This window comes from Artemia sp. Qi Xiang Cuo, chromosome 14 (genome assembly GCF_049724085.1).
Source record: "Artemia sp. Qi Xiang Cuo chromosome 14, ASM4972408v1, whole genome shotgun sequence".
Lineage (NCBI taxonomy): Eukaryota > Metazoa > Arthropoda > Branchiopoda > Anostraca > Artemiidae > Artemia > Artemia sp. Qi Xiang Cuo.
The window spans coordinates 2,747,835-2,761,002 of record NC_142807.1 but is presented as its reverse complement, the minus strand read 5'-3'; the positions used below and the strand labels follow the sequence as shown (position 1 = coordinate 2,761,002).

The 13,168-nt window shown below is 36.5% G+C and overlaps 1 protein-coding gene across 1 annotated transcript in view; it reads left to right on the top strand.

The window, feature by feature from the left end:
* Nucleotides 1-12,890, top strand: part of mei-9 (DNA repair endonuclease XPF mei-9) — a 119,345-nt gene extending 106,455 nt beyond the window's left edge. Inside the window, exons 16-17 of the mRNA XM_089099794.1 lie at nucleotides 2,771-3,656; nucleotides 12,535-12,890. Of these exons, the coding sequence (XP_088955920.1) occupies nucleotides 2,771-3,656; nucleotides 12,535-12,830 (1,182 nt within the window). The 3' untranslated portion in view covers nucleotides 12,831-12,890. The remainder of the gene's footprint in view (nucleotides 1-2,770; nucleotides 3,657-12,534) is intronic.
* Nucleotides 12,891-13,168: the final 278 nt, after the last annotated feature.

The window sequence follows — 13,168 nt, the reverse complement described above, 5'->3', positions numbered from 1 at the left end:
TGATTGCTTATCTTCAAGAAACTATAAACTAAACACACAAAACAATATCTGTGTCCTTTATTCGGAACATTAGCGCGATTCAATGCCATCTCGAGGTAAAACCAGATAAAAAGTATGTACCAAACAGTTCGTGGTAACGAACTGTAAGTAAGGAGCTACCCTGCTCAATAGAAACCGAAACTCTTAAAAACGGATTCATTCCAATAGATACACCCAAAAAATCGGATTTTAATGCTGATCTCAAATATATAAGTTTCATCAAGTTTATTCTTACCCATCAAAAGTTACGATCCTGAGAATATTCGCCTTATTTTTTAAAAAAGGGGGAAAACCCTCCGAAAAGTCATAGTATCTTAATGAAAATCACAATATAAGATTCAGCGTATTTGAGAACCCTACTGTAGAGGTTTCAAGCTCCAATATGCAAAAATGTGGAACTTTGTATTTTCTGCCAGAAGAAAATCACGGATGTGTGTTTATTTGTTTTTATTTTCTTCCCAGTGGTGATCGTATCGACCCAGTGGTCCTAGAATATTAGGAGAGGGCTTATTCGAACAGAAATTAAAATTTCTAGTGCCCTATTTAAGTGACCAAAAACTTTGAAGGGCAACTAGGCCCCCTCCCCCGCTCATGTTTTTTCCAAAGTCACCTGATCAAAATCTTGAGATAGCCACATTGTTCAACATAGTCGGAAAATTTAATAACTTTGTATTTAAGGATGAATTAATCCCCCTCAGTCCCTAGGGGAAGGGCTACAAGTTGTGAGCTTTGCCCATTGTTTACATACAGTATTGGTTATTGGGAAGCATATAGACGTTTTCAGGGGGTATTTCTTTCTGGTGGGGGACGTGGAGAGAGGGTTACATGAGAGGATCTCTCTGTGGAGAAATTTTTCATGGGGGAAAGGAATGTTTCATGATGGGGGCGCCGGATTTCCCAGCATTAAATAAAAAAACAAGTTTTTTCAACTGAAAGTAAGGAACAACATTAAAACTTGAAACGGACAGAAATTATTACATATATGAGGAAGTTAGCCCCCTCATTAATGCCTCGCTCTTTACGCAAAAGTTTTTTGAGTACTTTCATAAGAGCTTATAATTAAACCGTTTGTGATTCAGGGGTAAAACCTAAAGAATTGGAACAAAATACGTACTTTAGCCTAAAGAGCGAGGCATTGACGAGGGGGTGAAGCCCTTCATATACGTAATAATTTCTCTTCGTTATAAGTTTTAATGTTGCTCCTTACTTTCAGTTGAAAAACTTATTCTTTTCATTTAATTAACGATTAAAGATGATGATTCTCTCGCCCTCTTCTTTCTATTTAAATTATGATGAGTCTTCTACCTAGTTTTATTTCTAAGGACTCCTTAGAACAGTTAGCCTATGCCCCTCCCCAGGAAGACCAAAATTAATTTCATATGTGTAGATTTGATATTATAATATAAGTAAAAATATGATAATATTGACAAAGGAATATTTTTGAACATTTGCCCCTGTGTAGAATTTAATTCTAGACATGATTATGGAAACAGAATTTATCTTGTCGAAACGAAAATACCAACCTTTTGTTTTTGTAAATGGAAGCCAGAAGCCACCGCATCTTTAAGGCAAGGGTGCATCTACAATTTTTTTTTTTTGGGGGGGGGGGTGAAGGAAGGCTTACAAAATAACTTAAAAACACATTAAAAATTTTCATGCCTTTTTGTTGTGTTTCTACGAGTCTGACAAACATTTGGGGGTGGGAGCTCAAACCTTGTATCTCCCCTCTATATACGGCCTTGCTTCAAGGGAAAGTGTATGAAGTGGGGGGGGGGAGGGGGGTGAAGTGAAGATATTATCTCGCTATTGATCTAATAATTTGAAAGCCACTAAGACATAAGGAAACTTTGTTCAGATCTTATATTTCGGAAAATTTCCCGTTTTTGGCATGTACCTTATAGGCTTTTCAACATTAAACAGGGGTCTTGATTCTTCTGGCCCTTATCCAATCAAGTAGGTTTATCCTTAACACCCAAGGCATTGGGACCAATCAGGGGCGTAGCTCCATCATTATTATTGGGGAGGGGAGCAAGTGGGGTCCATATTTGGATAGTCAAGAGGCATGGGCTATATAATAAGTTCTCTTTCCAAATTATTGGAGGGAGCAACTGTCCTCCCATCTTGCCCCTCCCCCCACCCCAAACAACGCCCCTGGTCCAACGAATGAAGAGACACAAGTGCCCTTGAAGTTAATCAGTGAGCTTTTTGCGAGTGTATCTTTGATTACGTCTGCGTGTCTGCGTGAACACGGGTAGTATTTAAGCGTGGTTAGGTGGTAATTTTGAGCGTGGGTAGGTGATAATTTTTCCTCTGTGTAAAGAGTAGTATTTTATGGCATTCAACGTGAACGTCTGTTACTAACCGTTTTTTCATTTGCCTCTGTAGGCAACCTTAGCCCTGTAGAGTCGAATTTGGTAGCAGGTTTAGGTGCACCCACAATGTAAGGTGTCAGCCTCTCCCCATCAAGATGTGCCCCATCAAGGAGTGATCATCAGTTATGAGGCCATTTGGAGAGCTTTGCCTAAAACAGGAAAATGAAGACGCCACTTAGGATAATTAGAATTATAAAAAATTGCCAATCAAACATTTTTGAAAGAACAGTAGCAACAAAATTTACTAATTTTTTGTTTCATATTTGCATTTTTATGGGTTTTGTTTCTTTCACTTGTTGCTGTTAATTTGAATACTTCACTTGTGTATTCTTTTCTAATTGTGCTCTTTTTGTATTTAGATGCTCCCAAGAATTTCTGCTTCATTCATTCTGCTTATAGCAGCTTTAGTTACGTCCCAGCCATCAGTAGAAAAATTTAGTGTCCCAGAGACTATCCTAAGTTTGGCCACTCGAATAAATGCCGCATCTGACAACACTGGCAATTACGTATTCTCACCACTTGGAATTTCAACTGCATTGAATTTGCTCCTTCTTGGAGCAGAAGGTGATACTAAGCAGCAGTTACGATCATTTCTAAAATACCGACCTGAAGTTCCTGATAACAGGGTCCATGATGTGTTTAGTAACATTTTAAATAAGCTAAATGAAGGACAAGACGAAGTTGAAATTAAAATTGCAAATGGAGTCATTACTCAAAGAGGTCTAGGACTAGAAAGCAATTATGTAGAATCATCAAAGAAGTACAAAACAGAAACAGGAACTCTTGATTTCAAAAATGCTCCCGAAACTGCTCTCAACACCATTAACAACTGGGTTGCTGAGAAAACAAGCAATAAAATAACACAATTACTGGCTCAACCACCTCCTTCTGGAACTAAAATGATTATTTTAAATGCTATTTACTTTAAAGGGCAATGGGAAAACCCATTCCCAGTAGAACAAACTAGGACTGATGCTTTTTCTGCCCCGGATGGTCCCACATCTGCTGAGTATATGGTAAATGTTTTGACAGTCCCCTATGCAGAAAGCAAAGAGTTGGATTGTAAGGCTATTGTATTACCGTATAAAGGGCTGCAGTATGGTATGCTCTTTTTGTTACCAAACGGTGATGATCCTCAGGCTGTGCAAAAACTAGAGGCAAAACTCTCGGTGCAGTCTATAAATCAGCTTATGGAAGAAGATATGAAGTTCAGGTCAACTACAGTTCGAATACCCAAATTTAAGAGTAAGTACTCTCATATACATATATCCTAAATCAGTCAATTTGTTTGTTCTATAATTTTTGCTAATCGTCAGAAATAAAAAGGACGCGCTCTGTGTAGGTTGTATTTTATTTATGATCATTCTGTCTTCTAAATTTCTAGTATTTAACCTCTTTTGAGAGAAAATGATGTTGAAGGACCAAGGATATCATAATAAAGACATTTTCGGCCCCCTTGTCCTACCTTAGGTACACTCATATTTAAAAACCGCAATTTCATAAAATTTCTCTTTTGTTTGTTTCAAGACTTTGGAGATTTTAAGGTAGCGGCAAATTTTTTGACATTATTGCCAAGATGAAGCTTGAAAATGCATTAGCCAAACTAATTAGATAAATTTGACAATGCTTTTCGTCCGTAAGAATTTCAACATTACCAATGTATTAACTCCCAGAGACGAACCCATCTTCAAAGGGAAGCTAGACCTTATTGAGCTGTTTGGTAACATATGTTTTTAATTTCATTTTCGTTGATTTTGCATCCACATCTCCTTTTTTTCAAATTTAGCACCCGCTATTACCAAAAAGTGAAGAACTGCATAATATATATTTGATTAAAAAATAGATTCATGAATTTCTCTAGGTACATATGGTTGTGTAAGTACCCACTTAACCAGTTCCAATAATCAGTTTTGATTTTCACTGTCTTTGTTATTTCGAGGTAATCCATTCATTTTGTTTTAGATATGGGAATATTTGTCTTTATTCCTTCTCCTCCCTGTAGTTGTAGAACACTTCATAAATTTCTTGCCCCAGAAGTAACATCATTGATCACAATTAAATAAAAAAAAAAACAAGTTTTTTTTTACTGAAAATAAGGAACGACCTTAAAACTTAAAACGAAAAGAAATTATTCCGTATATGTAAGGGGCTGTCCCCTCCTCAACGCCTCGCTTTTTACGCTAAAGTTTTTTATTGTTAAAAAAAAATAAGAGTTGTGAGAAAGTCAAACTTTAGCGTAAAGAGCGAGACGTTGAGGAGGGGACAGCCCCTTTCATATACGGAATAATTTCTGTTCGTTTTAAGTTTTAAGGTCGTTCCTTACTTTCAGTTATAGAAAACTTGTTTTTATTTTATTTAATTTTTGAAAGTTTTTAAATTAATGCAGGTTTTGATTTTGGCTTACCGAACATGAACACTTAAAACAAAATCTGCATGTTAATTTTACTTTTATTTGGTTAAATGTCTTTCTCGAAGCTTGTTTCATTTTATTTACGAACGTTTTTATTAGTAATAAATATAATTAACTGACGAATTAACTTACGTAACGAACTTCTATATTCATATATTTTTAATACGTATATTAGGGGGTTCGCCCTCCAATGTCAATACCTCGCTCTTTAAGCTAAAGTTTGAATTTTGTTCCAATTCTTTAAAAATGACCCCTTAATCACAATGGCCGCTATTTAGAATAAATAGCTCTTATGAAAGTACTAAAAATCTTTGGCTTAAAGAGTGAGGTATTGACTAGGGGGTGAACCCAATCATACATGTAATATTTTCTGTTCGTTTTAAGTTTTGATGTTGCTCCGTATTTTCAGTTGGAAAACTTGTTTTTTTTATATTTAATTTCTGATTTGTTTTTAAATAATGCTGGGAAATCCGGCGCACCTTCATAGCAATGTCCCTTCATCCATGAAAACTTTCTTCATGGAAAGATCTTCCCAAATAACCCCCGACCCACCCACTCCCTACTACCAGAAAAAATCCCCCCAGAAAACGTCTGTATACTTCCTAATAACCAATACTATATGTTAACATTGGGTAAAGTTCATAACTTTAAGCCCTCCCCCCGGGGTATCCCGGGGATTAAGTCATCCTAAAGGACATATTTATGATATTTTCAACCATGCTGAACAAAATGGCTATCTCAAAATTTTGATCAGGTGACTTTGGGAAAAAAATGAGCGGGGGAGGGGGCCTAGTTGCCCTCCCTTTTTTTGTCACTTAAAAAGGGCACTAGAATTTTTAATTTCCGTTACAATGAGTCCTCCCAAGATACTCTAGGACCACTGGGTCGATACGATCACCCCTGGGAAAAAAAAAAAAAATAAATACGCATCCGTGATCTTTCTTCTGGCAAAAAAAATGCAAAATTCCACATTTTTGTAGATAGGAGCTTGAAACCACCTCTACAGTAGGGTTCTTTGATACCCTGAATATAATGGTGTGATTTTCATTAAGGTTATATATCTTTTAGGGGGTGTTTCCCCCTTTTTTCGAAAATCAGCCAAATTTTCTCAGGCGCGTAACTTTTGATGGGTAAGACTAAACTTGATGAAAGATATATATTTGAATTCATAATTGAAATCTGATTCTTATGATGTATCTATTGGTATCAAAAACCCGTTTTCTAGAGTTTCGGTTACCATTGAGCCGGGTCGCTCCTTACTTACAGTTTGTTACCACGAACTGTTTGAAACTCCATAGAAAGTTGTAAGGTTCAAAATTATCGTAATTTTCGCAACAGCATAATATACTTCGAATTTTATCTTAACTAAAGTATATTTTAGCTTAGCATTCGGGTGCTTTCAGTTCCATCCCTCGACAAGTGTCATTGCTTCTGCATTATGTAGGTAAAAAATATACTATTCATTTTATTCTGTTAGATGTTATAATCTGTGAACTTTTTCAATCAGACTAAGGAGGAAGTTGAATCAAACAAATATAATCATTACAAACAATACAAATGTAATCAAACAAATATAAAGTTAAATCAAACAGAGATATTGGGGTAGCAGAAACCTATTTACAACATCTAGGCTTAGTAGAGGAACATATTTTTAATACTGATTGAACTATAATACTTTGTTGGACAAGGAAGCTGAGTTTTGGAGAACCATCCCCAATCTCTGCTAATTCGTCTTCACAAATAAAGAGGTCTACCCTTGCTGCTAATTCGTGGCCATCCAAGTATTTATCTTGTATACCAAACATTACTTATCTGAATATGTATGTTTACCGTTTAAGTTAGAGAAACTGTATTATTTCTATGACTGTAGTTGAACTTGTTGTAATTATATATAACCCTTGTATGAAGTGAAACTATTATTGTCGAACAATATATGAAGTAAGTTGTCGTTATTTTCCTTTATATCCATCAATCTGTTTCGGTTTCATTGAAAATGACGTTTATTGAACGTCATGACGTTTATGAACGGCTTTAGAATCTGTGTGATAAAATTTGATCAATTTTATCGAAAAAAAAATATTTACAAATATAAATGGAACACACTCAGTGCATGAAAATAAAAGTGAATCGAATCCGGAATTTACCGTTTTAATGCTTTGCCAAGTCTTTATTCATTTTATTACACAACGCGAATTAGAATATATTTATAGTCAATTTAGTCGTATCGTGGAGTAATGGATATAATACAGGACCCGAATTCCAATCTCAGCTGCTGCCAACCCCCACAGGGCCCGGAGTTTAATTCTGGTGATGAGATTAGAAAAAGCGCCTCCATAATAATTCAAGCTAGAAGAAGATCAAGATGAAGTATAGTCAGTAATCAATTCACAATAAATATCCTCTAATCTCATCTTTTGCTAAGCCTGAAACACAACTGAAATTCCAAATTATAGTGGAGAGGTGCAGGAATTCAGCCTTCCCTAGACGTGTTTTTATGCATTTGGTATAATATTTTTTTTTCTGTCGTTTTCAAGACCAAAAATGTGCAAGAATTTCGGGTAGGTGAAAATCAGATTTTGGTGCCATGTTAGGTTTTTTCAAATTTAGATCTAGGTTTCTTCCCGCCTTCTATGACTTTCATAGGCAGCGCAATAGCGCTGCCTAAGTAAAGAACGATGTTGGCACATGTATTATTTTTTTGGGGGGGTCTTTTGGTTTCTTGGTCTTAGACCAGGGCATTTCGTATCGAAGGAGTTGTCGTAGAAATTTCGAAAAGCGCTCCTTCGATTGGAAATTGGAGTGGCTTGTGCCCTTTTTAATTGCCGAAAGTGACTGGAAGGCAACTAAAACCCCTTCGACGCCCACCATTTTCCCAAACACATCCAATCAAAATTTTGAGATAGCCATTTTGTTCAGCGTAGTTGCTTTTCAGATAGCAATTATATTTTTGAGCAGGACACTCCCCCCACGGCCTTCAGGGCATGGGTTTTCAGTTATGGCCTGGGGGCATAAAAGGTTCTTATTATAAGCTTTGCCGGAGAAGCATCAAAAAGGGCGTATTCGATTGGAAATTGAAATGGCTAGAGCCTTTTTAATAGTTAAAAGTGATTGGAGAGCAACTAACCCCCCTCTCACGCCCAAATTTTCCCCAAACACATCCAATCAATATTTTGAGATAGCCATTCTGTTCAACGTAGTTGAAAGGTCCGGAAATTAAATCTTTGAGCAGGACACTCCCCCACAGCCCTCAGGGCAAGGGTTATAAGCTATGCCCTGGGAGCAGATAAGGTTTTTATTGAAAGACCTTATCTGCCTTATCTGCTTTATTATAGAAACTTGAAAAAGGGCTCATTCGATTGGAAATTCAAAGGACTAGTGCCCTTTTTAAAAGTCGAAAGTGATTTGAGGAAAACTAACCCCCCTTTCACGCCAAACTTTTTTCCAAACACATCCAGTCAAAATTTTTAGATAGCCATTTTGGTCAACATAGTTGAAAGTTTTGGAAATTAGGTCTTTAAGGGTTAGCCATTTTTTCCAATGTAGTTGAAAGTTCTGGAAATTAGGTCTTTGAGGATGACAACCCCCTCACAGCCCTCAGGGCAAGGGCTGTAATTTATGCCCTTGGGGCATATAAGGTGCTTATAGAAAGTGTTGTTATAGAAACTGAAAAAGGGCTCATTCGATTGGAAACTGAAAGGGCTAGTACCCTTTGTAATAGTCAAAAGTGATTGGAAGGCTTGACATTTTTATAGTAAAGATCGATGTGTGTACAGTGTATTTTTTTTTTTTGTTTAGACCAGGGCACTTCGTATCAAGGAGTTGTCGTAGAAACTTCGAAAAGAGCTCATTCGATTTAAAATAGTAAGGGATAATGTTCTTGTTAATAGTTGAAAGTGATTGGAGGGCAACTAATTCCCCTTCCACGCCCACCCTCCCATTTGCCCAATATGTTTAAAAACTAAATATTGCCTTAAGATTAAATCAAAATGCACTGTGCTACTGGTAATTCCCAATTAGGCATCTCAGCAGTATCCCAAGAACGACTCAGAGTGTTATGTTCAAACTTTTGAGGCTACTTATGCTCTTAAAATTTAACCAAATCAAAATAGTGTAAGTGTATCCAAGCTATCAAAGAAAGTAAATAGATTTTTTTTTTGCGAATGGTATCAATCTTTGATACCGTTGCCCTCCAATCTTTGTGCTCACTGAAATAGGGCAATAGAACTTTTAATTTCTGTTTGAATTAGGTTTCTCCCGATATTCTAAGATCATTGGTTTTATACAATCAACCTAGGGGATAAAAATAAACGAATAAACACACATGTATGATTTTTCTTCGGGCAAAGAATAGTCTACAAAATTCTACTTTTTTTTGTAAATAGGAGTTCAATACCACTATATTAGGGTTTTTTGATATGCTGATTCTGACCGTGTTATTTCCAATAAGATCCCTTGCCTTTTTGGGGTTATCTCCCCCTTTTTTAAAAACCAAGCAATTTTTTTCTGGCTCATAGCTTTTGATGGGTTACATTAAACTTAATGCATTTTATATATGTGTGATAAGCGGAAAAAGCCAATTCTTTTAAAGTATGAATTATTTTAAAATTCTATTTTATAGAGTTTCGGTTACTATTGTGTCAAGTTGCTCCTTAGTTTGAACTGTGAGTCTTTTATTCGTCAAAACATCGATAGTAAAAGTAATAGAAAATAAAATCACCAAATAATTAAGATGATAGAAACAAATGGATCTAAACCGATTTTTTTTCTGCATGATGGTACCAATTTTGGGTAGTCTCAGAAATTTGTTCTTTCCAGTATTGCAATTGTAAAAGAGTAAATGTTTGAAACAGCTTATATATTGGTTTCGATATACTTTTGTTTCGAGAGAGAAAGATTGTCAACCCCTTCCCTCTCCTTCCAGATAAAAATTAAAAATTATCTTACCTAAACCTCCTCCATCATTTCCCCAACACTACTTGAAAGCTCCAGGCTCATCCCAGAAACCGCTGCTAATACATTGCAGATATGATATTTCGATGGCCCAGAACATAGTGTCTTTTGATCTGCCTTCTCCCCCCAAAGTCAAAATGTGGTGTCTGCTTGACTACCATCCCTCCCCCAACACTGCCTGAAAGTTTCAGTTTGATACCATAAGCCATTCCCCGAGACATTATGGATAATTTGAAAACTCGTTTGTACATAGTGTCTTTAATCTATTATGGTCCTCGTGCACTTTTCGGATTATAGCCTTGGAATCTTGGCCTAAAAAAACGATATTTAATAATTTTTCCACTAAAACTTATGTGTTAAAAATAGCTATTTACATAATTTAAGGACATTGCCCCAGATCTGTTGGGTTATACTAGTCTTTGAAGCATACTTATTGGATCTTTCAATGTATCATAACAAAACGACTATTTCATTAGTTGCATTTAATATAACTGCAATTGCGGGGCACTGTAGAGTCAAAAAGATCACGAGAGGAAGGCCAATTATGGTCGAATCACTTTCGGCCCTTAGAAAAAGCATTACAATATTTAACTTCCAATCAAATGAGCCCCTTCCTGAGCAGGCGTGACCACTTTTACAGGAGAAGTAAGTTTTTGGCCTTTTTCTAGCCCTTTGTCGGTCCCGTTTATTGTGGAAGCAATTTAGTTTCTATTTTTATATCTATAATGGGGCTCCCTTAGCCGAAGACATTAAGGATATAGCTATTGAACCAATAAAAAAAAGTTTTTTTGGTCGATTTTCGGGTTCAGTTTTGTCTGTTGGGGGGAAGAGTGCTCCGAAAACTTTGTTTAGCATATTAGTTTTCTCTTGGTCCAAGAACTTGGAGTTCGAAATTTCAAAATCATCAGAGACAGAGTTATTTTTTTCCCATTTCTGGCCCCCAACCCTTTCCCTTCATCCCACAGCAGAATGGTTAATCCTTTGAACCAGAGAACAACTTAAATATGTTTATTATGTTATCAATTATGTTTAAATAATTGATAATTTTAATTATCTGTAGCTCTTGCCCCAAGGACTGTGGGGGCGATCTCATCCCTGGAGGCATATTTGTTTGACCTTTCGTCTCTTTTGATCAAAATTGCTATATATAAATTTTGATTGGATGTCTTTGGGGGTTAGTGGAGATTGGAAAGAAGGGCATGGGAGGTAGAGTGGTTGCCCTCTAATCCCTTTCAACTCTTGTAAAATCCGCTAGAACTTTCAATTCACTGTCTAATAAGCCACCTCTGAAGTTTCGACAACCACCCCTCCATTAAAAGGTGGATGAAAAAAAAACCCAAATAGAATTATAATGAAGATTTTTAGCTCTTTACTTAGGCAGTAGTACTGCGCTGTTTCTGAAAAAGATTCCTGTTAAACAAAAAGTCTAAATTATGTAAAAAAAAATCTCCTTTTCTATGGCATTTTTGTCTAGTGCCTGCTATTGCCCACCACTAGATTCACCTTAATTAATTCTTAATAACAGTGTCTGCAGCTGCAAAAATAACTTTAATATTTTTGTCAATTTTCTTCATCTCTACAGTTTATGCGGGTCAACCGTTAGAACTTCAACAGACCAATTTGCAGGTGTATTTTGTACTGTTACTGACCTTATTATAATCATGCTCTTAGTAACTAGATGATAAGTCAGACTAATTCTGCAAAATAGATTTGTATCCCAATTCAAACCAATTTGCAGGTGTTTTTGTAGTGTTACTTACCTTGTTGTACTTTCGCTCCCAATTACCAGATGAATGGTCTGAATAATTTCGCAGAAAAAAAAGAAGTGGAATGTCCTGAAACGCCCGTTATTGGACCTTAATCACCAGCTAGACACGCTTTTTATATTAGCATTCGGAAAATTACCATTGAGAGAATGAATCCAAATGACATGATGGGGTTTTTGTCTCAGGCACATTTACTACATTAAGTTTGGAAGTTGGGAACAAAGACTGATTTCCAAAGGAAAAAAAAACCGGCAAATCGTGCAAAATGTAAAACATAATCGGAGGTTTCGATGGGTGAGGGGGTAGGGTAGCAATTTTTAACTAAATTTTAGTACCAATTTTAAATTTTTGTATTAAAAACTTCTTTGACTCGAGTTACTGGACTTAAGGCTCCTGTCGAATGATATGTGGCGCAGAGAGCATAGCAGCTTTCCTCCTCCAGGTGGACTGACCTGCTGCTATGAGGGGGCCTGGAAAGCAGCATTGTCGGCCATGTTGAGGAAATTCCTAAGGCTGTCCTTGCATCTTTTACCAGGTCTACCCATCGGGCGTAATCAACCACGGGATGTGGGGTCAAAGTTGTATACGATTCTAGTAGGGGCTGTCGGTGCCATTCTGTTAGGGCCCAAGCTATCTGAGAGTTCGCTGAGCAATTTGTGTTGAAATGAAACTTGGTGAGTAATGGCAAGGAGCCTTTCATTACTCAAAAAAATGTCGTCCATAATCGTCCCTTTAGTTTCTATTCAACTAAAGCGTCACCAACAAGAAGAGGTACCAGTCGGTCATCTTTCATTGATTTTTTTTCAGGTTAATTCTTGATGGATCTACCCGTACCTGGGGAAATTGGAAAAAGAACTTTTATCACAAGTTTCAAATACATGTTTCATAATAATATTATGAAATAAATATACTATATTTAGGATTTATACAACTTCAAATAAATGCACCACACGATACATATATTATGATTATAAATGAAACATCTGTTCTTTTCCAGTTCGCCAATCTTTCTCTGTTCGTCCTACTCTTCAGCGTGCTGGTGCAGGTGGTATATTCGGCACTGGTGCTAACCTCTCCAGAATCACGAGAGATCCTGTTGTTGTTGATGACATTCTTCACCAAGCTTTTATCGAAGTAACTGAAGACGGCACAGAGGCTGCCGCCGCAACTGGTATTACTTTATCCCGTGATGCACCGTCGAAAAATTTCATTGCCAATAAACCTTTTGCCTTTATTATTAGACACAATCGATTAGACTTGTCCTTGTTCCATGGACGGGTTGTTAAACCGTGAATAATATGAATAAACTTAAGTTTTGTTTTTAAAGCTTATGTTATTAAATGTATAATCGGATTTTTTTGTAAGAGAAATATTTATTTTGGCAGCATACCCCAACAGAACATCTTGAAAAAGGTATTTTTGCATCAGACATGTACGCAAGAATTTATTTCAGTGGATCTTTACAACGGAGAATAAAATTTCAAGAAATAAGGTAAATTTTACAAAAATTATAAAAATTATGAGAATTTGCAAAAATAGAAACATTTTGCGACACATACCCAAAACCCCAACCCTACCTACGGGCCTATTGTGGATACAGTTTTTTGGCGAAAACAGGCGTCTGCATGAAA